The following is a 26,474-nucleotide window of genomic DNA, read 5'->3' as shown; positions in this document are numbered from 1 at the left end:
TTCAGAATAAATAGGAACAGTGTTTAGTGGGCCCACAGAGCTCAGGATAGAAGGGTACCTAGAAACCATGGGTGAGCACAGGCAGACAGTGCTCAAAAAACAGCCTGACATCTTTCATCCCATTGGAATTCCTAGAGCATACACAGAAGCTCCTATTTGGGAACTTGCACAGATACTCCTACTTCTCATTCCATTCCTCTCAATCCCCGGTGAATTACTAAATTCTCCCTCACTAAAGTCTTTTTCTCTCTACAGTTAAAACTTGGTATGACAAAATCAGAACTGAATTCATAGCCCCCAGAGCACAGCAGACAGATGCAATGATGATGCAGTGTAAAAGTCCACCAAGTTCAATGAGCTAGGTTGGAGATGCCTGGAAGTCTACACCAGCACCAACTGGTTCTAAAACCTCTCAGGCCAGGGGGCTGGAGTGATAGCACAGTGGGTAGAGCATTTGCCTTGCACGCAGTCAACCCGGGTTTGAGTCCCAGCATCCCATATGGTCCCCTGGAGCTGCTAGGAGTAATAACTGAGTGCGTGAACACCCCTGTGCATCACCGGGTATGACCCAAAAATCAGAAAAAAAAACCCTCTCAGGCCAGAAGTAAGCCCTGGGCATTGCCAGATGTGGCCCCAAGACCAAATTAAATAAGCAAAAACAGCTGGAGTGACCATACTTATATCAAAATAGATTTCAAAATGAGGAAGGGATATAGATGGTCAGCACAAGGAGATGGGGGTGGTCACCCATTCCCTGCTCCATGTGCGCCTGGAGATTTCACTCACAAAATTTTGCAGCAGATTAACTCATGGATGAGTCTCATCTGAGCCTTTGAAAATCAGCCATGAACATGGTGGCAATTGAGTTCTGGAGGTTTTTAGCTATTGGGCTGTTTAGGCAGGTGGTGGGACTCACGTACCCACCCTGGGTTTCCCTGAATGTGACACAGTCTGGTGTGCGTTTCGGAGGCATTTCTGTGACTTGTTTCTCTCTTCTTTTTCCATCTATGAAATGATCAAGTGATCTGTATATCAAAAAGAACGTAAACTCCTCAACATACTTTGACTTAATGATTGATCATCAAGATATTTAGAGCAACCTGTATTGACCTGAAAAAAAGATACTGACAGCAATAAAATCGTAGTAGTAGATTTCAACAACAATCTCCCACTGCCTGATAGATCAACCAGACAAAAAATCTATAAGAAAGCACTGGTCATAAAGGAGGAAAATGAGGGGATGCGTCTAGCAAACCTTTCTGGAGATCTTCGCCCCTCTTCCACAGCCCAAGTTGGAGCACAGATTCTTCCTCAATAAACATGGCTCATTCTTCAAATGTTCGAACACAATACCTGTCTCCATAAACTCAAGAAAATAAAAGTTAGGTCAACTATATTCTCAGACCACATTGTTTTGAAAGTGAGAGCAATCACAAACCGAAATGGGGACTGCTGGGATCTGAAATACTTAGATTGAAAACTTGCTACTGAAAAATCAGGGAGTAAGTGGTTTCAAACAGGATATAAAAGAAGTGAAAAGATTCCTTTGACCTGCTTGCTCCTCCAAAACCTCAGGTGACGCGGTCCTCTCATTAATATCTCTGGAGCTGTTCTGGAACAGGAGGCAGAGCCTTAGTCGAGGAAGAGTCCTTCCCCGGGGTGGGTCCTACCGGCCTCCACATTGGACCTTTGTCATTTTAAAGGCCCACTTCACAGCTGAATTGTTGGCCACTTATGTGGTTGTGCAATAGATCTGCTCAACAAATTACATCTGCTCACAGTTATTCTTCCTGTCATTCTGAAAGATGGGCAGAAAAGACAGAGAGCAGTCACCAGATTAATCCTTTAGTATCTTTCAGTGGGGCGTGGTGGGGCAAGAATGTAGCACGAGGGTGTAACTACAAAACATCATCCTCAGCATAAGAACACTAGAAAACCAATGGGAAAACACGTAGAAACTCATCAAGCTCAATGTACAAAAAACAATATCTTGAGACATACATAAACAACACCAGTACATCCTCAAGCAGACTCTTTATGTGACATATGATGAGGATGTTCAGTGAGTTCAAAGAAACGATAGCACAGGTAGTCAGCAAAGCAAAAGAAGGTATGAGAGTCAAAATGAGAAAAATGGGTACAATCAGAAATCACAGAAATGAAGAACATAGTAGATGATATTAAATGAAAGTCGATAGAAGCTATGAACATCAGAATAACAGAAGCTGAACAGAAGATTGAGGTGCTCGAGGATGAGAAGGGGGAAACCACTAGAAAACAGCAGAAGATGGAAAATACCCTGAAAAGAAATGAACAGCATACCAGAGAACAATGGGATAAGTTCAAGAGGAACAAAATAAAAATCAAGGATGTCTCTGAAGAACAGGAAGACAAATGTGATAAAGAAACATTGACCAAAGAAATTGATAAGAATTTCTCAGAATTGAGAATTACAGGCATCGAGATCCAAAAAGCCCCTGGGGTCCCAGTGAAAATAGATCCAATTAGGAAATATCCAAGATAATCGTACCCCAAATCACAAAATCCAAATATAGAGAAAAAAACTGAAAGCAGCAAGATCAAAAAAGAACTTTCACTCAAATAAAGTCCATTAAATGGTCAGCAGATCGATCAAATTAGACTTTATGAGTCAGACAAATATGTAAGAATATAGTACCAAAGCTCAATGAAATAAACACCTCACCAAGCATACTCTATTCAGCTAAACTTCATTCAGATTTGAAGGAACTATACAGTACTTCATGGACAGGCAACAGCTTACGGAATTAGTAGCCTTGAAACTAGTTTTGTAAGAAGCGTTTAGAAAACTCCTTAAAGGGCAAGAGAAACTTCCCATCATGTGTTCTTTAGTATGGCACTCACTAAAGGTTCATCTGGTTGTCCAGTAGATTAAGAAATGTTAAAAACATAGAAACTCATCATCATAAATCGACTTATATTTTTTTCCTGATGCATCTACCCACAACAGTTCTTGGTTTTATCGGACAAATTGATTGGAAATACATTCGTTAAATGCTTGCCTAGTGGGTAGGATGGAAACTGAGTATATTGGTAGAGTAAAGGGCACATTAATAGTGGTATTGGCATTGGAATATTTATTCCTGAAACAACTCAATTATGAACAACTTTGTAAATCACAGTGTCTCAATAAAATTCCTGGGGGAAAAAGAAAGAGAATGTTTTCAAAACAAAGAGCTCAGGGGGCAGGGGATAGAGGGGAAAATATATCTGGAAACAATAATGAAGATATAAATTATAAGAACATATGAGATACCACAAAAACTGTGTTGAAAGGTAAGTTCACAGTAATTCAAGCATTCATCAGGAAACAAAAAGGGCCCCAATTAAGTAACCTAACTCCAGTAGGAGAATTCTTGATTATAGATCCAGAAATAACCCCAGAAAACCAGAATGTGAGGAAGGGTTAGCGGAGGAAGATGAGGAGAAGAATGAGGAGGAAGAAGGCGGACGAGGATGAGGAGGAGAAGGAAGGGACAGAGCAGAAAAAAGAAGGGGACATGGATGTTAGAAAATGTACACTGTTGAAGGGACAGGTCTTGGAACATTATTTGGGTGAAACCCAATCATGAACATTGTTGTAACTATGTATTTCACTGTGATTCAATTAAAATATATTTTTTATTATTATTTTTTTTTGCTTTTTTGGGTCACACCCGATGATGCACAGGAGTTACTCCTGGTTCATGCACTCAGGAATTACTCCTGGAGGTTACAAGGAACCATATGGGATGCTAGAATCGAACCTGAGTAGGACATGTGCAAGTCAAACGCCCTCCCACTGTGCTATTGCTCCAGCCCCAGACCCGTATTTTTTTAATTTTTAAAAAGTAAATAAAGGCCTAAAAAAACACCCTGAGCACCGCCAGGTGTTATCCCTAAACAAAACAAAACCAAAGTAATATCCCGAAGACAAGGAAGTAGGAGAAAATAAAGAGGAGAAAGACAAGGAGAAGTTTGGAGGATGCTAGAAAGTAAAAGTAGCACTGTAGCACTGTCCTCCCATTGTTCAGCGATTTGCACAAGCAGGCCCAGTAACATCTCCATCGTGAGACTTGTTGTTACTGTGTTTGGCATGTCGAATACGTCATGGGTAGCTTGCCAGGCTTTGCCATGTGGGCAACATAGTAATGATAGAAGTCTCAGTTCTGAGGCGGCTGTGAATTTTGGTACTGCCATTTCATGCCACCAGGGGGAAGCCAAGGCCTTTATTATAGAACTAACATTACTGTGGTTTATATGAAATGAACTCAAAAGTCTCAAAAACTGCTTCTCACCAAGTTTGTATTAAAGGGATGTAAGGGCTGACTGACCCAAATCGGCTGTGTTTCCTTGAGTGCAACAACACAGAAGGAAAAAAGGAAGATCACTGTTATTTCAAATGTGCCTGCCTCCCCGGTTTCCCTCCTGTGACCCACATTTTTAGGGATTCAAATAGTTGTTGTTTGTATGTTCTCAGAGTTTATACCTGAAACAAGGTGTTTGTGTGTGTATGTGTGTGTGTGTGTGTGTAGGGGAACGCTGCAATGGTGTTCTAACTTCCTCACTGATGCTTTTAACTTGACTTTATAGTCTTCTTTTTCTTAAATGCTGTCAAGTGTATTTCCCCCTCCTCTCCCTTATTCGATGGGCAGAGGTGGTTGGACAATGATGGGGGCCAGGGGGCATAGAAACACTGACTGTGATGCTTTTCCATTCAGTTATGGTGCTCACTGGAGCTACACATCAGGTGGCAGAGTTTCCCCACACAGCTCATCAAGGCTGCCCTTCCTGGCCTGGTATCACACATCTTAGACTGTTCATTGGGGTTGTTCTCCATTAAGTTTGGAATTGACACACATAACATAGCTTGGCTATGTTATGACTGGGAGCTGCTTGCGGAGTTGGGAATCCACACAGCAGAGCTGCCAATCTGAAATAACAAAGCTTCCTGGATCACACTCAGCACCTGTGGAGGTACCAGGGATTAAAATGGCAAGGCAGGCATTCGAAGCTCTGAATGGTCCTTATGATATATTTTTTTTGGGGGGGTGGGAGTGGGGAAAAGAAAGCTTAGTAGATAGTTCATCAAGCTTCAACTTAAATGACAATCACACAAATAGCTCGAAAACTTAAAAAGCTGCTTGAAGGTAGAGAAGAGCTCCCAAAGTAGACATCATTTGGAGAGTCTAAGAATGATTCTGGAAAGCAGATAAGTGCATTAAATTGAGCCATCCATTTTTGTGGAACTATTATCTAGGTCATTTATAACTGACAGCTAGAACAGGCAAATCCTATATAAAGGAACAAATTCAGTAACTAAGAACTTAAAGACTAAGCAGAAATGTTGACATCTTGATAGGGTTGAGAAAATAAAAATTGTAGTTCTTGGTCTGCTAACAAAGAAGGAATCCAAGCTTTAGTCATAAGTTTCAGAAAAAGATGAGAATCTTACACTATTTTTAGAAGCTTTTAGATGAAATAAAGAGAAGGATATAGTATTATGTTGGTTTTTTATCTTTAGTATCTATTGTTACAGAAAGAGGACTTAGAAGCATATAGTGTTTACATTTAGAAATTTGATCACATGTCTATGAATACAGTGATCTAGAAGAAAACCATCCAGAAGATTGAAAACAATTGCCTGTGGCTTAGTCACAAAACAAAAGACAAATTGGAATAAGGTTCTTGAATAACATGACTATTCATAAATACTGCACTTTACAGATAGAAATGCAGAAAATCAAGCCTGTATTTCTCTGTCTTTCTGATTACTATCTCCATGTAATACTTACTGTGGGGTACACAATCCAGTTTTGACTCTGGCTGAATATCACAGCAGGAAAATATAAAGCTACAAGTTGTATAATGCAAAAGAGATCTGAAGAGAAACAAAAAAAATTTATTGTTGCTGGCAGGTGCCCTTTTTTTTTGAAAGGGCTCCCTCCCTGGTGTGTCTGGGTGGGTAATCTGGCAGTGATAATCTGCTCTGAGACTCAGGACAACAGTTGATTCAGCAAAAACAAGTGTGGTTGTGCTAGTGACAAGCATGTACCCGAGAGACTCACCACCGACAGCCAACAATCAAGAGCAGGTGTTTACACAAAAGGATAACTTAACTTTGCCAATGTTAGAGAGAATCTGAAACATGGGCACTCATGAAAGGATGTTTCCTGGAGTAACACTGTACTGGGTGGTCATTGAGGCAGTCACTTTCCAAGCAAAGACCCAGAAGAGTAGGAAGGTCATAGATGCATGCGATGTCATCACATTTATTTTCCTCTTCAAATCATGTATCAGAAGGTTTGTATGAGAAAAATGTATATCAAGGACAATTGATTTGTTTGATATTTATGCTATGCAGAACTATAGAGATGCGAGGGGTTGTCTATTGCTGGTTCAATCTCTGGCACCAGATTAGTCTCCTGGGTTTTGCCTTAAGATCCCAGAGCACCACCATGGTGACTCTGGTGGTCCACAGCACCATACAGTGTACTTGGTCCACAGCATGACTCAGACTGGGCATTGAATTGCCAGCCCTATTATCAGATTATCACTGGAAGTGTCTTCCATGGCCTCATGAATGCCAAAATAAGATAAAAAGGAAAGAGAAATAAAAACAAATAATAATAATAATATTTTAAAGTAATGCAGAATCATCTGGAGTCCAAGGTCAGGCCAGAGTGGGTGAGTAGAAGCAGGTGCAGGAAGCGGCTTTGAATGTAGGCCCCTCCCTTCTCTGGGGCAGAGGAGGGATAAGAGCTGAGAGAGAGCCAGGCCCAGGGTTGTGGTGTCTGCAGGCAGCACTCTGGGCATCTCCATCATGACCTGGGCTCTTCTCCTCCTCAGCTTCCTCAACCACGGCCCAGGTGAAGGTCCAGAAAGGCGCCCTGGGCACATCTGTGCTCTCCCTTTGTCTTCCCTCCCCAGGTCCTTCAGAACCAGCCTGAACTCACCAATGTTTTATTTTCTCTTTATTCAGGGACGTGGGCTCAGCATGTCCTGACTCAGCTTCCCACAGTGTCTGGGACTCAGGGACAGACAGTCACCATCTCTTGTACTGGGACCAGCAATGACATTGGGGCAACTAACTATATATCCTGGTTCCAGCAGCAGGAGGGCACAGCTCCCAAAACTCTGATTAATAATGTCAACCGTCGGCCATCAGGGATCCCTGATCGCTTCTCTGGCTCCAAGTCTGGCAACACAGCGACCCTGACCATCTCTGGGCTCAAGCCTGAGGATAAGACTGATTATTACTGTATCTCATATACAAGTACTCACACTTTCCACAGTAGCTGCTGTACACTAGGAAGTGAGACAAAAACCTGTTCTCAACCTCCTCAGACTGCCACATTTCTGAATCCAAGTTTTGTTGCCTTTAACTCACTTAAAATATTTTAGTTAATGCAAAGTTTAAATAACAAAGAAATATTCAACAATTTTTATTTTATAATATTTTATACATTTTTTCATATTTACCATTTACTATGAGCTGGAGCAATAGCACAGCGGTGGGCCATTTGCCTTGCCCGAAGCCAGTCTAGCCAAGCCAGGTTCGATTCTTCCACCCCTCTCTGACAGCCTGGCAAGCTACCGAGAGTATCTTGCCCACATGGCAAAGCCTGTCAAGCTACCCATGACGTATTCAATATGACAAACACAGTAACAACAAGTCTCAAAATGAAGATGTTACTGGCCCGCTCGAGCAAATCAATGAACAATGGGAGACAGTGCAGTGCTACCATTTACTACAGCACTGTAGCACTGTCCTCCCATTGTTCATCGATTTGCTCCAGCATGCACCAGTAACGTCTCCTTGGTGAGACTTGTTGTTACTGTTTTTGCCATACTGAATAGGACCCGTGGAGCTTGTCAGGCTCTGCAGTGAGGGCAGGATACTCTGGATAGCTTGCCAGGCTCTCTGAGGAATTGAACCGGGGTTGACTGCATTTAAGGCAAATGCCCTACCAGCGGTGCGATTGCTCCGGATTAATTAAAAAAAAAAACTAGGGAGTGGGGGACAGCATGGGCGCCAGGGCACAGGAGATCTCAAACTCTCACATTCCTGCACCTGGTAGAACCCCCGGTTGGGGACTAGACTCTCCGGCATAGGAGAAGCAAGAAAGTTTGAATAGAGATGCAGGCAAAGTTCTGCGGGGCAATTAGAGAACCATTCCCCAGAAAAATGGTTCTTTGTTTGTTTGTTTGTTTTCTTTTGGGGGTATATGCAGAGCTTATTTCTATCAGTGCTTGGGGGTCCACATGGGGTGCCATGATGGATCAAATCCGACTTGGTTGTGTGCAAGGCAAGCTCCCCCCCTTCTTCCCCCTCCCCCCCCCCAGCTATGGCTCTGGTCACAAATCTTAGCCCTAAAAATATTTGTGGAGCTGGGGAGAGAGTTTACAGATCTGCAGTGCCTTCAACAGGGGCCCTGGGCTTGCTCCTGGGCGCTGAACCTGGTGAGGGGGAAGGGTTAGCCCAAATGAACAATAACATCAAATATAAATAGTAGTATTGTTTACTAAAAGCTGGAAACGTTATTTGGCCCATTAGGCCTCATTAGCTCCTGCTGGGAAATTTTTGATAACCTTATTTGTTTCTTGCCAGCTTTCTTGGGTCACAGCCCGAGGTGCTCAGGAGTTACTCCTGGCTCTGGGATCACAAATCACTCATGGTGGGCCAAGGGACCCATAGGGTACAAGGGCTTCAATCGGATCAGCCATGTTCGAGGCAGGTGCCATGTTCTCTGTATTATCGCTCAGACCCCAGGTGAACCTGTTTCCTACACTCAGATAATATAAAATTTCCTCATGTTCCAGAACAAAACCCCAGGTATTTAAAGGCTGGAGAAAAGGTCCTTCAGACTAATTGTCTATGTTCATTTCTAATTCTCTCACCAATCAATTGTATAAGTTATTTTAGTCACCTATAAAATACTTAGAACTGTAGTGCTGTAGCACTGTCCTCCCATTGTTCATTGATTTGCTCAAACGGGCACCAGTAATATCTCACAACAAATTGTGAGGCTTGTTGTTACTGTTTTTTGGCATATTGAAAATGTCACAGGTAGCTTGCCAGGCTTTGCCGTGCAGGCAAGATACTCTCGGTAGCTTGCCAGGGTCTCCGAGAGAGGTGGAGGAATCGAACACATGTTGGCCATGTCGACCACTTGCAAGTCAACACCTTACCTGCTGTGCTATCGCTCTAGCCCATAAAATACTTACTTAGAATATTTTCATTTTTTGTTTTATATTTTTCAGCATTTCAGAATTTATTTTATATTTAATGTTTTATATTTTGACTACCCTGTAACTTACAATTACTTCTGTACCGAGCAACAGCTGATCTTTCCTGTGGTGTTGCTTATTTTGGACATTTCATATAATTTGTCATTATATGAGAAAGAGAGAGAGAGAGAGAGAGAGAGAGAATATGTGTGTGTGACTTCTTTTACTTAACATAATGACTTCCGAGTTTAAGAAATAACGTTGGAATTTTTAACCTGCTTTTGAGAACCAGAGATAACCAGACTTACTTGACCTACCACCCACCTTTTGAGCACAGCAAGTAGGGCATTTGCTTGCACGCAACTACCGTGGGTTCGATTCCTCCGTCCCTCTTGGAGAGTCCAGCAAGCTACTGAGAGTATCCCACCCACATGGCAGAGCCTGGCAAGCTCCCCGTGGCGTATTCGCTATGCCAAAAACAGTAACAACAAGTCTCACAATTTGTTGTGAGACGTTACTGGTGCCCGCTCAAGCACATTTTGTATTCAAGATATTTTCTATTCCTTCTATAGTTTTATTATATTCACATCTGTGCATCTAATAATAGCACTATAATTCATTAACTCTTTTCTGTCCCTAAGAGAAATTACTATTTAATTACCAGTACCTCTCAAGTCCCTTTTAGCTTAAACTCACATAAACAAAAATACACATTATTGGTGATAATATGTGCTTATTTCAGACATTTCACATTAATGAAATCACTATCATATATAACATTGTGTTTGGTTTCTCCTGCTTCTTTATCAAGTTTTTTCTTTATTTCTTATTTTAGCTCCAGAGATGGTTCAATATTTCCATAAAAAATTCTAATCTATGCATATGTGTATAATATTATATCCAATATTGGAGTATTCCCGTTTAATTGTGTTTCCATTATAACCGTATTTTTTCTGGTTGTTCAGAAATTGAAGAGTCTTTGAATCTAACCTTAACCTTGGAAGATATATCCAAGTTCTATAATGAAAAAAACTGTCATTTTTAAATTTTTTTTGTTTGTTTTTGTTTTGGAGCCACAGCCAGTGATGCTCACGAATTATTCTTGGCTCTGCAGTCAGGAATTTTCCCTAACAGTGCTTGGGGGACTATATGGGATGCTAGGGAACCAACCCAGGTTGGCCATGTACAAGGCAAAAACTCTACCCACTATTTTGTCTCTTCGACTAGAAAACAGTCATTTAAAAAAAAATAATAGGGATGTTATAGCATACTACCAGGTAAATTGTGTCCAGTCTGCTGCATGCATTATCATCTGCAATTTCTTCTCTATGCCTGAAAATTACAAAACCTTTTCTCTAATCTTGAGATATATCCTAAGTGTGAGCTAAGTCACCATCAAATTATAAATTCAATTCTATCAGTATCACCAATTTGAAAATATTAGAATGACTGGAGTTCATGTCTGCAAACGTTGTAACATGACATCTAAGAATCTATATAGGGCTTAATAACTCCAGAGTTGTATAACAATCTATACACACTTTCATGTAAGGAAAGCTTTGGGGATAATTTTTGGCAAATTCTTTATATCGAGAAATACAAAATAGTGTCATGCTTTTTAGGCAGGCTTTGGGGGGTGGGGTAGAATAATTCAAAATATGGTGGTGAGAAAGTGTAATGGTGGTGAGATTGATGTGGAAATATTGAATGTAATAAATTATTGTGAATACCTTCATAAAAATAAATTAAAAAGATAAAATTATGACTTTCTTAGTGACAGGCTTTGTGTCCAGACCAAGTTTCAGGATAAAGAGCTGGGTCTTTTGTTGGGTGGGCCCATGGAGCTCTGGATAGATGGGCAGCTAGAAACCATGGGTGAACACATGCAGACAGGGGTGATGAAACAGCCCAGAGATTTTACATCCTGTTGAAATTCCTGGAACAGGCACATAAACTCGTATCTGAGAATTTACACAGAAATTTCTACTCCTCATTTTATTCCTCCTGATCCCCTGAGAATTGCTAAATTTGCCAGCACTAAAGTCTTTTTCTCACTACAGTTTAAGAACTCTGTACTACAAAATCAGAACTGCATTCACAGCTACCAGTGCACAGCAGACAGAGACAATAAGGATGCAGTGTAAAAGTCCAGAAAGATTAATGAACTATGTCAGTGATGCCTAAATGTCTGTACCAGCACCAACTGTTTCTATAACCTCTTGGCCAGAACCAATCCCTGAGCATTTCCGGATGTGGCCCCAGGATCAAATTAATAACTAAAAACAGCTGGAATGACCACACTTATATCAAAAGAGAATTCAAAAAAAGAAATTCTATGAGGAAGGGATACAGATGGTCATCATGTAATGATCAAGTGATCTGTACATCGAAAAGAACTTACACTCCTAAACATACTTTTACCTAACTATGAATCATCAAGATATATTGAACAACATATATAGACCTGAACAAAGATTCTGACAGCAATAAAATAGTAGTAGCAGATTTCAACACCACTCTCTCACTGTCTGATAGATCAACCAGAAAGATACTCAAAAAGAAAACTCTGGTTTTAAAGGAAGAAATTGAGGGGATGGGTCTAGCAGACTTTTCTAGAGTTCTTCACCCTCTCTGAAACCCCAAAGTTGGAGTAAATATTCTTCCCCAATAAATATGGAGCATTCTCCAAGAAAATGGGGAGGGGTTGGAAACTCAAATACTTAGATTTATAATTTACTACTGAAAAATCAGAGGTAAGTGGTTTTAAATTGATATAAAAGAGGCCAAAAGATTCCTCTAACCTTCTGCTTGCTGCTCCACAATCCAAGGTGAGGCCTATCTCTCTTTGATATCACTGGAACTGCTCTGGAACCCGAGGCAGAGCTCCAACAAGAGGAAGAGCCTCTTCCTCACATTAGGCCCCAGCAGCCTCCATACTGGACCTCCGTCACTTTAAAGGCCTACATCACAGCTCCTGAATTTTTGGCCACTTGTGTGATTGCGCAATAGCTCTGCTAAACAATTTATATCTGCTCACAGTTATTCTTCCTGTCATTCTGTGAGGGTGGAAAGAAAAGACAGAGAGCAGTTGCCAGCTTTATCCTTTAGTATCTTCCAGTGAGGGAGGGCTTTTGCAGCACAGTGTAACTACAAAGACTCATTCTCACCAAAAGAGCACTAGAAAACCAATGGAAAAACACATAGGAACCCATCAAGCTCACTGACAAAATGGAGCATCATTAAAGACATAAACGACACCAGTAAATCCTCAGACAGTGTCTTTAGTGACATTATGATGAGGGTGTTCAATGAGTTGAAAACACAATAGCACAATTAGTCAGCAAAGCACAAGAAGGTATGAGAGTCCAAATGAGAAAATGACTACAATCAGAAATCACAGAAATGAAGAACATGGTAGATGATATTAAAAAGAAAATTGATAGAATCTCTGAACATCAGAATAACAGAAGCTGAACAGAAGATTGAGACACTCCAAGATTAGAATCAGGAAACCGCTAGAATACAGCTCGAGCGGTAAAGGTAAAGGCCCTCCCGTTGATCATCGATTTGCTTGAGCGGGCCCAGTAACGTCTCCATTGGAGACTTTGTTGTTACTGTGTTTGGCATATCGAATATACTCTTGGTAGCTTGCCAGGCTCTCCGAGACGGCTAGAATACAGCAGAAGATGGAAATTATCCTGGGAATAAATGAACAACATATCATAGAACTGTAAGTTCAAAATGAACTATATCAAAATCATTGATGTCCCTAAAGAACAGGAAGACAAATGTGGTAAAGATGCTCTATTTAAAGAAATTGATAAGAATTTCTCAGAGTTGATGATTACAGTTGCTGAAATCCAAAAGGCCTCTGGGGTTCCAAGTGTAAATGGACCCAATTAGTAAAGCTACAAGACATATTGTACTGAAAGACAAAATCTAAATATAGAGAAAGAATACTGAATGTAGGAAGATAAAAAAAAACTTTTATTGAAAGTAAAGTCCATTAAATAAATGTATACCAGATCATCAATGAGGCCTTATGAGCTAAATGAACATTGACGAATTTAGTGCAAAAACTCATTGAAATAAATACCTTATCAAGAATACTGTGTCTAGCTAGATATCATTCAGATTTGAAAGAATTATACAGAACTTCATGGACAGGCAACAACTTAGGGAATACGTAGCCTTGAAACACGTTTTGTAGGAAGTGTTTAAAAAGCTCCTTAAGGGGCAGAGAAACTTCCTATCATGTAGCCTTTACTATGGCACTCACTATAACTGACAGTGGCGCAGGCAAATCCTATATAAATGAGCAAACTCAGTGACTAAGAGACTTAAAGTTGGAGCAGACATTTTGGCATCCTGGTAGGGTTGACAAAATAAGAGTTGTAGTTCATTCAAAAAGAAGGAACCCAAGATTTAATCATAAGTTGCAGAAAAAGATGAGAATCTAACATTATTTTTAGGTGAAATAAAGAGAAGGATGTAGTATTATGTTGGTTTTATATCTTTAGTATCCATAGTTACAGAAAGAGGACTTAGATGCATATAGTATTTACATAAAGAAACTTGATCACCTACCTATGAATGTAGTGATCTAGAAGAAAACCACCTTAGAAGGGTTAAAAAATTGCCTGTGGTCTGTCACAAATTAAAGACAAACTGGAACTAAGGTCCTTGAATAATGAAACTGTTCATAAATACCGCACTGTACAGATAGGAATGCAGAAAATCAAACCTGATTTTCTATGTCTCTCATAGTACTACCTCCATGTAACACCTACTATGGGATACACAATTTATTCTTAACTCTCCCTAAATATCAAAGCAGGATAAAATAAAGTTGCAAGATGGATAACATAAAGAAGATCTGAAGAAAAACAGACACAAAAACCTATTGTTGCTGACAGGAGCCCTTGTTTGTTGAAAGGGCTCCCTCCCTGGGGTGTGTGTGTCGGGGTTGAACTGAGAGTCACAATCTGCTTCTGAGACCAGGACAACAAATGCCCCAGCACAAACAAGTGTGGTTGGGGTAGTGACAAGATCTTACCCGAGAGTCTCACCACCAGCAACCAACCATCAAGAGCAGATGTTTACACAAAAGGGCAGGTTAACTTTGCCAATGTTAGAGAGACACTGAAACATGGGCAGCCACAAGAGGGCATTTCCTGGAGTAGTACTGTACCGAGTGATCATTGAGTCAGTCACGTTACAAGCAAAGACCCAGAATAGGTAGGTCATAAATGCATGCGATGTCATCACATTTATTTTCCTCTTCAAAGCAGGAATCAAAATGTTTGTATGAGTAAATTTTATATCAAGGAGAATTAGTTTTCTTGATAGTTGTGCTATGCAGAAATACAGAAGTGCCAGAGGTAGTCTATTGCTGGTTCAATCTCTGGCACCAGATCCCTCTCCTGGGTTTGGTGTTGGACTCACAGAGCACCATGGCCCTGGTGATCCACAGCACCATGCAGTACATTTGGTCCACAGCACACTAAGTTTAGGCATTGAACTAGCAGACCCATTAGCAGAGTATCACTGGGAGTGGCATCCATGTCCCCTTGAATGCCAAAATAAGATAAAAAAAATACATTAAAAAAAAGCAATAAGAATGATTTTTTAAAGTAATGCAGAATCATCTGGAGTTCAAGACCAGGCCAGAGAGGGGTGAACAGAGGCAGATGCAGGAAGCAGCTTTACATACAGGCCCCTCCCTTCTCTGGGGCAGGGGAGGAATAAGAGCTGGGAGAGAGCCAGGCTCAGAGTTGGGGTGTCAGCAGGCAGCACTCTGGGCATCTCCATCATGACCTGGGCTCTTCTCCTCCTCAGCCTCCTCAGTCAGGGCCCAGGTGAAGTTTTCTAAAGGGACCTGGGCACATCTGGATTCACCCTTTGTCTCCACTCCTCAGGTTCATCCAAAACCAGCCTGAATTCACCAGTGTTTTGTTTTTCTTTCTTCAGGAACCTGGGCCCAGAATGTTCTCAATCAGCCTCTCTCAGTGTCTGGGACTCAGGGACAGACAGTCACCATCTCCTGTACAGGAACCAGCAATGACATTGGGGGATATAATCTTGTCTCCTGGTACCAGCAACAGGAGGGCAAGGTCCCCAAAATGCTGATTTATGAGGTCAATAAGCGGCCATCAGGGATTCCTGATCGCTTCTCTGGCTCCAAGTCTGGCAACACAGCAACCCTGACCATCTCTGGGCTCAAGCCTGAGGACGAGGCTGATTACTACTGTTGCTCTGGCAGGCGTGGTGGTACTGGCACAGTGGTTCACGCTCATAGGGAAGTGAGACAAAAACCTGCTCTGAGTCATCTTGTTCTCCTTCCCTTCTGAACTAAGATTTTCATTAGTTTTTATATTTAATTTTAAATTAAATGATTACAAGCTTTTGGTACTTTTAAGTTATAACATTCTCAAAATTCTTTCATATTTACTCTATTTTCTGCTCTTTTTATTTGTTTCTAATTATCTCTGAATTTGTATGGTATGCAGGCATGCACAAAAATAAAGTCATAAACTGTTTGAGCTAATCTATATATCCACCTATAAAGGTGGAGAGTTTTTGGATAGAATTGGCATCCCATAATTACAGTCCTTTAAGACCTGTTTTCTTATAGTCTCACCTTGATACATCCATTAACATTTTTATTCCATAACATATTTTTCCTCTTAAAGAACTTCCTATATACCAGCAGTTCTATCCAATATTTCTGCTCCTCAACTCTCTACATAAAAAAAAAATTTACAGTTCATGTCAACACATTTGCATTGCTTGGAGTTTACGTATGCCTGTCAGGGATTCATATAGCATATTAGTTGTTTAATTTTTCTTATTGATCTCAATTTTATTCTAGGTTCATTCTTCCTGAAACCTACATAAATTGTTACAGATAAATAATTCTTTTATGACTATAAATGATTTTTCTTTTGCTGTGTTCTGAATGAAAACGCCAGAAATTGTTGCTTAATTTTATTCATTGATTAATTATCAGTCAGATATTATTATATTATCATATTATCATATTATCATATTATCATATCTGACTGATAATTAATCAATGAATAAAATTAAGCAACAATTTCTGGCGTTTTCATTCAGAACACAGAAGCAAATAGACACTTGAAATCTTTTAAATAGGACTATCCAGAAGTAAACTGAAACAAATTGAAATGTGAACCTGATTAAGTGCTGTGGAATTTGGAGGTCCAGATACATCAGGAACCTTAGAACTGGGAGGATCCTGCAGGAACCTTAGTGAAGCCATGAAGTTAGGTTATAAGCAGTCGGCATAGCTGCAGCAGTGTCAAGCGGTGTGATGTCAGAAGCTTCAGTAGTGGGAACATGGACTACCCCCATTCTCAGGATGACCCATGTTTTAACCATGGGATTCCAGTGTGTCTGTGAATTTCAGTTGCTTGACTTGCATCTCCTCCGAGGTTTAGGTTGTGAATCTGAAGAGTAAGACTGGTGGATGAGTCAACATGAAGAGGTTGTCACTGTATGCGTATATTTAAGACGGGCATTTGCTGTAATAAAACTTTTAAAAATAAACAAAATAAAAGTAAAAAAAGAAGACCATAAAATGGGGACTTTGTAGGAATCCTCTGTTTTTCTTTTCTTTTAATGTACACTTTTATTAATTCTGAGGACCAGGGAATGAGACTGTAAAGGACTAGAAAGAATCAAGGTGGTTTTCAATTCTTCCATTTCCCTCCAAGTCTCGATATTTCACAACTGTGTAATCTCCGAGCAGCTAGGGAAGCACCCAGTAATTCTCCCTCTCGCCACCCTCGTGAGGTGCCGCTCCCCTACCCGGGGTGTCCCATGCCATGGGTGGATGAAGGAGGAGATGAGGGCCAGACTGGTTGATGATCAGTTGCCATTCATTCCATTCTCCCCACGTGACTGTTCCAATCTCTCTGAGCTCTCTGTTCTCGTCTCACACTGCCGCTCATTCCCGTCTCCTCCTGTCTCCCCCACTCATCTCTCAGCACTCCCTCTTACACTCTGGTCTCTTGTCTCTCCAAGCGCCTTCTCCTGCATTCTTCCCCTACATTCTTCTCCATCGATCCCCTTTGCTAGTCTTTCTGCTTCATCTTGCTGCCCTGGTCTCTCTCTGGTCTCTCTCCAACACCCAACCTTGGGGGTAGCTATGGCTACCCCATCCTGCAATAAAATCAACATATCAAAAGCCCTTCCTGACTGCCCATCAGGCCCAAGGGAAGAAATCCCACCTAGGGATGTTTCTCCTCTCCTTAGTCCAATAACTTAATTGATATCTTAATTAACATCTTAATTCTACTTCTTAATATTAGTTTTTTTGTATGGACACAGTAAGAGATACATTGAGCTTCTAGGGTGACTCTCCTGGGAACATCTCGCCATAGGCTCAGAATACAGTGCTCAGACCGGAGTAAGCATTCTAGACCTAGCAGGGTCCTAATCTAGTTATTACATTTTGAATCATGACAAAATTTGTCCAGGTCCATGCTCTTAACTTATAGTTAAGTATTATGGCACTTTGGCCAGGTCCATTTCAATGCCAGGGTAGCTCACAGTTCACAGCTTGACTTGGGTCCATCCAGTCCCTCATAGGGATCCTGCTTTGGGGGATCTAGGAAGTAAGGGCAACTGAGGCTTAAGTCGTGAGAACAGATCTCCAGGAGGTAATATTATCTAGAGTCAATTAACTCCCAAGTTACAAAAAACATTATCTTCCTGTGTCTATACAAAAAAGGACATTGCTCTGAATGATCTATGCAAAGGACTTAAGGAGAAGAGAAAAGCAAAATTCACAAGTTAACGGTGCACAACGAAAGAGGATACAAATATACACAGAGGAATGGCAGCACAGTGATGGGAGTAACCAAGTAAACCTAAGCTCCCTGTGGCAAGGCGAAAAGGAGAAACCAAGGTTATCCCACACAACACAGAGGAAAAGAGAGGGATTGGAGGAGAGGATCTTCAGCTTAATTGAGCTTTTTCCAATTGTGCTTTTTTATTTTTTTATCTTTATTTATTTTTTTATTAAAATTTTTTTAATAGTGAGACATCATGAGTTACAGTTGCAGACTTACACATTTTTGTGCTTGGGTTTCAATTATACAATGATCAAACACCCATCCCTCCACCAGTGCCCATTTCCCACCACTACGGATCCCAGTATCCCTCACACCCCCATACCCCAATCCAACCCTTCCTCTGTGGCAGGGCATTTCCTTTTGTTCTCTCTCTCTCTTATTGGGTGTTGTGGTTTGCAAAAGAGGCAATGGGTGACAATCATGTTTAGTCTATACTCTACTTTCCGCACGCTTCTCCCATCCTGGGAGGATCCTCCCAACACCTTTATTTGGTGTTCCCTTCTTTGTCTGAGCTCCCTTTTCCCCTAGCATGTGTGGTTGGCCTCCAAGCCATGGAGTAAAATTCCTGGTACTAATCTTGGCCATTCTTGGGTGTTAGTCTCCTATTTTGTTACTTTATGTTCCCCAAATGAATGTGCTTTTTTATCAGTCTTTGTAATGCAGAATGTGGCCGCCTGGTGGAGGTAAAGAGTTGAGTAGGAAAAATTAATTGCTGTGGTTTGTTCTGAAAAGTGTGGTGTAAAACGGCTAGCTGCCTATCCTTCACTCTTCCTAGAAGAAAAATGGGTGGGTGTGTTAATTTGATGGCTATTCTTGAATCCAAAGATAAAAAATGGGAAACAGGAAGTTCACGACTTTTGATGTTGCTTTAAATGCAGAAGTTTCCCTCCTGATCCACATTTTCTGATCCACATATTGAGTTATTCAAATCACTGTCCTCTCTCTATGCATTCTCAGGGCTCTCCGTTTCATAGGATGGAGAAATGTTGATGTGAGCTCCCTACAGATGAAGTGGTATCTGAAGCTGAATGTGTTATTTAACTTGAGATTTAAGTGGTTTTTTTAAAAACAATGTTTTTGAACTTATAGTTCCCCTTTCCTTCTTTGTTATTTTAGTAGTAGTGGGTATGTGAGGGCTGAGGGTTGTAGACACACTGACAATGGTGCTTTCACATTTATTCGTGTTATCTTCTGGGCCACGCATCAGATTTAAGTGCTCACACACTCATCACTGTGATCCCTGGGGCAGCATTTTCCAGGTGCAGGGGTTCACATGTCTCTTAGTACTGCTCATCATGGGTTGCAACTATTCGTTTTGGTGTTCATACCCACCTGAATGTTGTATTCCAGAACATCCTTTATGGTGCTGGAATTTTGAAACAGCAGAGTTTCAAGAATCCTGTTCAGGACATGTGGTGGCACCAGGCATCGAACTTGAAACCTTACTTTAACTTAACTAGTGAACTGGTCTACAGACCCTAACTCTGATTTAGACTGCAGGTATGAGAGAATGTGAAAATTAAAGAAAAGGCAAAAGACAAAATCTGAGAAATTGAAAGCAGATTTCCAAGCTTTTGAAAGGAATAAAGAGGGTCTATAATTTTACGTTGAACTTAACTATAAAGGGTGGAGAGGTGTTTTATATTAATATATCATTTATATAGAGAGATTTATGTATCATTCACTTAAACATTTCCTGCTTGACTGGGTTGAAGGAAGCTCAAAATACTGAAAATCATCTGTGTTCTAATAAATGTATATGAATGATAACAACAGAGAAAAAAGCAAGTCATAGGGCTCAATCCTCTCAATTTGCTCCCCATTACATTTGCAGCCATCTTATCCCTTGACTGTAGGAACTGCTGACTGACAGTAGATCATGAAAGGAAATGTTGGATGCTTTCACAGTTGATTACAGTCTCTCCTCTCCTGATCCTTTAGATCAGAGAAGGAATGTCCTCATCCTTCTCAGGGACCCGCAACTGACATGTCTTTAATGAGAAAGACTTGTTTTGTGGGAATTTCCCCTTGTTTCTGCTCCTTCTACTTGGAGGCACCTGAATGGTTTCACATAACTAGTAGGAGCATACAGCTTTACATCATTAGACCCTCTGCAAAGATCCCAACTTGGACTCCTTTATCTAATATTTCTCTTCTATTAGTGTTGCCTTAACTCTTGTGGCCATCCTGTTCAGTGGGTATACATTTTAGGAGTATAAGTTTCCTGATGATTTGAAACTTAGAGTTGATTTATCTGCATTCTACTTTGCTGGTAGATTTACCACTTGGAAGATTACATTTTGGCATTATATCACAGTAACTTCTTTTATTAATATTTTATGAAATGCTTTTTAAGCATTTTAAAAATATTTCTTTTGAACACATTTAGAGTGGATACTTTGTGGAAATCATTGGGTTTTCTGCTCTTTTTTATTTGTATTCCTGAAATTTGAGGACAAGGCAGAGGTTGGGGGGGTACTAGAAAGAAATGAAGTGGGTTAAAACATAGGGGAGAAAAATAGGAACTAGAGGAGATATATTCCAGATCAATGTGCTTTCTTTCCTTATCATAATGCAATATGTATTCACCAGAGGGAAGTGAAGACCATGGTCTGGGAAGATCATTGTGTGGTTTACCCTGAATTGTATGAAATACCAGTCACTGCCTTGATCACTTGCCATCCCGTTACTCATCGATTTGCTCGAGCAGGCACCAGTAACGTCTCCATTTGTCCCTGTCTCGTGCTCATGTAGTTCAGTGGCGTCTGCTTGCTTCAGGAACATGAAGAGCCTCAAACTGATCATTCAGGGTCTTGACTAAGAAGTCTGACCATCTCGTAGGTGGACGGCCATGTGTTCTTCTGACATCCTGAGGAATCCAGTCAGTAATGGCTGTAGTCCAGCAGTCGTCTTAACGTCATATTACATGCCCTGCCCATCTGATTTTCAATGCCTAATCTTAGCTTTTCCTAGGAAGAAATATCAGTGGGTGTACTAGTTTGCTGACTCTTCTTGAGTCCAGAGACACAGAATGAAAAAACATGAAATTCAGTGCTTTTGATGTTCTTGAAATGCAGTAGTTCCCCTCCTGAATATTTTGTGATCCACATTTTCAGTTACTCAAATTGCTGCCCTCTGAGTGTTCTCATGGCTTTCAGATAGATGCATAAGGTAGAGAAATGGTGTCTGAGCTTACTAGAACTGAAGAGTAATCTGTGGCTGAGTATTTATTTGACTTGACAGTAAAGTGGTTATCTTTTAAGAATTGGTGAATTTATATTTCTAACTTCCTCACCTTCTTAGTTTTTTCAGTGGTTGTGTTTGATATCACACTCACTATGGTGCTTTCACATTTAGTTGTGTTGCTCACTAAGGCTACACATTCTGCATTGGTGCTCCCTGGGGCTCGATTTTCTAGGTGAAAATATTAATGTCTTATACTACCACTCATCACTGGGGGTTCCTGTTAATTTTACTGTTCACATGACATGGATGTAGGATTGCAGAAAATCTCTTCTGGTGCTGGGATCCAGATAGCAAATCTACCAATTTGAAACAACAGAGATTCCAGAATCATGTCCATGACATGTGGTGGCACCAGAATTCGAACTTGAAACCTGACTCATGCAGGGCAGGCAATGTGTATTAGAAAGTTTGTATTATAATGTATAGTATATAATATATGGTATTATATATACTACATATAGCATTATATATTATAAAACATACTCATTCTATAATATATAATATATAGTATTATGTATATTATATATTGCATATAGTATTATAATAAAAATAGGACATAAAAGGGAATAAAATATTGGATTATACAAATTCATAAGAAATACCATACTGAGATTGTACTTCTCTTCTTTTTCTCTCACTATTATATTTTCAATGGTATAATAGAGTAAATTATTTACTGTCTTGATGCTTGCTGAATGAGAGTAGGAGGGAGGAAATTGACATTGACAAGTTCAAGAATGCAAAGGCAACACTGGGAGACACAAATGGGAGTATCACTACTTGTGTTTTTCTATTTTGCTGTTTATTCTTGGGCTTCCTTGATTCGAAGCATCCCTGTGGTGCAAAGGTGAGTATTCCAGTGATCAAGTGCCTGAGGAATTCCATGCTGCAGATATTTCAGCACAAACAAGTGTGGCAGGGGCCAGTGAAAAGTGTGTAGTTTGGAGACCCACAGTAAGAGATCACCATGAGCAAGTCTTTAGAGATATAGCCAAATTTCTTAATGTTAGAAAATAACCCAGAATACGGACTCCCAATAGGGAGTACCTCTACGGGTGCCCCGAGCTTGTGTGTTCACAGAGACATTGTCAAGTGATCATGAACATGAGGGATTTCAGCATATTTATTATTCTCTGTAAATGAGGTATAAATAAATATTTATTTTGAGAAAAAGTAATGTCAGAACAATTTGTTTACTTGATTATCTCTGCTGTCAAGAAATCCTGAGAGATCACTCCAAGGCCAGGCCAGAGAGGAGTGAGCAGAGGCAGGTGCAGGAAACAGCTTTGCATGCAGGACCCTCCCTTCTCTGAGGCAGGGGAGGCATAAGAGCTGAGAGAGAGCCAGGCCTAGGGTTGGGGTATCAGCAGGCAGCACTCTGGGCATCTCCATCATGACCTGGCTCTTCTCCTCCTCAGCCTCCTCAGTCAGGGCCCAGGTGAGGCTCTGGGAAGGAACTCTCTGGGCTCACCCTCTGTCTTCCCTCCTCAGATCCATCCAGAACCTGCCTTAACTCACCAGTGTTTTATTTTCTCTTCCTTCAGGGATGTGGGCTCAGAATATCCTGACTCAGCTTACCTCCGTGTCTGGGACTCAGGGACAGAAAGTCACCATCTCCTGCATAGGAACCAGTGATGACATTGGGGGATATAATGAGGTCTCCTGGTACCAGCAGAATGATAACGAGGTCCGAAAAATGCTGATTTATAATGTCAATAAGCGGCCATCAGGGATCCCTGATCGCTTCTCTGGCTCCAAGTCTGGCAACACAGCGACCCTGACCATTTTCGGGCTCAAGCCTGAGGATGAAGCTGATTACTACTGTTGCTCAGGCAGGCGTGGTGGCATACGCCCAGTGGTTCACGCTCATAGGGAAGTGAGACAAAAACTTGCTCGGTGTTTCCTCATGCTCCTTCCCTCTGCATTTAGAGTTTTATTTATATTTTATGATTATTTTGAACTTAGTAATAACCACATGATATTTTTTAAGAATCTTATCATCTCCATATCCTTTAGAATTTACCAAGTTTTAACAAATTTTCATATTCCCACCTCCTTCCAATTTTTCCTAATTCTCTCTGAGTTTGTATGCATATATAAGCATCCAGAAAAGTAAATTTAATAATGATCTGAGATAGTCTATGTACCCATACGTTTTGACAATCTTTTGATAGAATTTGCATCCCACAATTTCAGTCACTTAAGATAAGTAACTCAGAACGGACTCACTTATCCCAGCAGAACCCTGGGAGCCAAAAACGTCCAAAACGTGTTCCCGGCTAACCTCCACAGGTTTAAACAAACCACTTCCATGAGTTAATTTCCCGAAAAAATCAGATATGTGGGTTTTGTGACCAAAATCTCCAGGCTCTTACAGAGCCCAGGATGCATGGCCTCCGCTTTCTCCCTGTTCTTCCTGAACCCTGGCAGTTACACCTAAGGAACTACCTCTGATGATAGATGAGCTTATTGATGGCCATGATCCAGAGACAAACAAATAAATCTCAGAAGAGAGCAACAAGCTGCAGAGATGCCTCCGTCTCCAAAGTCACCATTCAGTTTAAAATTTAATTCCATCCATCTGTATCAATTTACTTGAAATTTTAGAAATCTTGGAGTGCAAAGCCATGAAATCTCATACTCTACACCACTGATATACCAGGAGAAGCACACCACATTCGGGTGTGAAATAGAAGGCAATTGATCTCAATTATATCTGATAGAATAAGGTGATATTTTCAGTCTAATCGAAGATGGAGTAAAGAAATTAAGGGTAGATAAAAGTATCTCAGGACAGCTACTTAATTGGGGTATCAAAGGGAAAAGAAGGGGGCAAAAGTTACTTGCTTTCTTTGATAACTTGATGTTAGGAATCTTGGGCCAGCAAGAGATAGAGGGGGCCAGGTCTGAGGGGAATTTATGAGATTTATCCTGGTCTGTTGATGCCCTAATGGGAACTTTTAAGACACACCCTGGGACACTGGAAAGAAAGGCATGTCCCTTCTCTGTTTTTAAGTGTTTCCAATCTCTGTCTCTAAAACTCATAGTAAAGGACACAAAAACATCTTATATACTGAGACAAGAGACTCAAGGAAAGTAGTTCTTACTGCAGATGATCAGGAAAAACATAAAGGATAATGAGAGATTCTATTGGGTTCAAGCAGACTTGCCTTATTGAAGAGATTAGTGGTTGGTCATAGATATCCATCTTCGGAGCCTAATCTTTGTAATTCTTACGCATCTGGCTGTGTTGGTCTCCAGTTTTTATGTTAAGAACCATCATAACATTCTCTTTCAAAGCAGGAAGAACAAGTATATTTATTGATGACCCATTTGGGGGATTTGAAATTCTTCACTGTGAAATAACTGAGGAAAGAGCATGACAAAGGGTTCAATCCTCTTAATTTACTCCCCTTTACATCTGACCTTATCTAATCCCTCGACTAGAAGAACTGTTGACTGACAATCTTTCACGGTCACGGTAACGGTCCTCCCATTGTTCATCGATTTGCTCGAGTGGGCCTAGTAACGTCTCCATCATAAAACTTGTTGTTACTGTGTTTGGCATATTGAGTACATCATGGGTAGCTTGCCAGGCTCTGCCATGCGGGCGAGATACACTCGGTAGCTTGCTGGGCTCTCTGAGAGGGGTGGAGGAATCGAACTCGGGTCGGCCATGTTGGCTGCATGCAAGGCAACTGCCCTACAGCTGTGCTATTGCTCCAGCCCGACAATAGTTTATAACAATAGTTCATGAAAGGAAATATTGAATATGTTCCCAGCTTGTTAAACCGTTTCATCTCCTAATCATTTAGGTCAGAGAAGCAAATTTCTCAGCCTTCTCTAGGAACTACAATTGCTATGTTTCTAAGCAAGAAAGAGTCTTCTTTTGTGAGATATCATTCCTGCTCTGCTCCTTGTATTTGCACATAACGACCAGGAGCAGACAACCTTCAAGTTAAGCCCTCTCTAGCAATCCCAGGTTGGGCTCTTTCATTTATACTTTCAGTTATTTTAGCACTGTAGCACTGTCCTCCCATTGTTTATGGATTTGTTTGAGCGGGTCCGGTAACATCTCCATTGTGAGACTTGGCAAATCGAATACGTCATGGGTAACTAGCCAGGCTTTGCCTTGTGGGTGAGATACTCTTGATAGCTTGCCGGGCTCTTCGAGAGGGGTGGAGGAATCGAACCCGGCTCGGCCGGGCCGGCTGCAAACAAGGAAAATGCCCTACCCGCTGTGCTATAGCTCCAGCCCCTCAGTTATGTTATTTTTTCTTAATTATTTTTGAGGCTATGATGTTCAGTGTGCATTTCTTTAGGAGTATGTGTTTCCTGATAATTTATATATACATATAGATAAGTATATATCTCTTCTATGCTGATAATTTTTTTACTTTGCACATTGCATTTTGATATTATATCACTATAGCTTCTTTTGATTAATATTTTATGCTGTACTTTTGGTCCATTTCAGAATATTTTCTGTAGGCTTATACTTAAAGTTTTGTAGAAATCATTGGACTGGTATGTTCTTTTCCTCTAAGTTTGTTTTGCTTTATAGAAATTTTAGAACTAGGGAAAGAGTTTAAGAGGGAGTAGAAAACAATAAAGTGGTTAAAAACCTAAAGGAAAAGGATCTTTAGGAAGAACTTACAATGCTAATTGTGTATGTACCTAATGAGGAACCAGCAAAGTACTTAAAACAATTAGTCATAGACTTGAAGAAAGACATCGATAGCAACACAATACTAGTGGGAGACTTCAACACTGCTTTATCACCTCTTGATAGATCAACCATACTCAAGCTTAGCAAGGACATACTTAATTTGAGGGAAAAAATGGAAGAAAGGGACTATGTAGATATATATAGGACAGTTCATCCTCAAAATGCTGAATACACATTCTTCTCAAATGTGCATGGGACATTCTCCAAGATAGACCACATGCTGAGCCACAAAACATACCTCCATAAAATTTAGAAGATAGAGACTCTATCATCGATCTTCTCAGACCATGATGCAGTGAAAATAGAAGTAAATCACACACACAAACAGAAAATCAGAAAATCAAATCAAACACCTAGAAATTAAACAGCTC

At 40.5% G+C, this 26,474-nt stretch overlaps 2 gene segments (V, D, J or C); both read left to right on the top strand.

Moving 5' to 3' along the window:
- The first annotated feature begins 6,841 nt into the window (after positions 1-6,841).
- On the top strand, positions 6,842-10,294 carry LOC130022848 (immunoglobulin lambda variable 2-18-like). The segment is given in 3 exon segments: positions 6,842-6,887; positions 7,001-7,333; positions 10,215-10,294. Coding segments are annotated over 3 exon segments (459 nt in total).
- A 4,767-nt stretch (positions 10,295-15,061) lies between these two features.
- On the top strand, positions 15,062-16,559 carry LOC130022847 (immunoglobulin lambda variable 2-23-like). The segment is given in 3 exon segments: positions 15,062-15,107; positions 15,220-15,519; positions 16,477-16,559. Coding segments are annotated over 3 exon segments (429 nt in total).
- Positions 16,560-26,474: the final 9,915 nt, after the last annotated feature.

This window comes from Sorex fumeus, unplaced genomic scaffold (assembly GCF_029834395.1).
Source record: "Sorex fumeus unplaced genomic scaffold, SorFum_2.1 ptg000021l, whole genome shotgun sequence".
NCBI classification, from domain to species: Eukaryota; Metazoa; Chordata; class Mammalia; order Eulipotyphla; family Soricidae; genus Sorex; species Sorex fumeus.
This window is presented reverse-complemented; position numbering and strand designations above follow the sequence as displayed.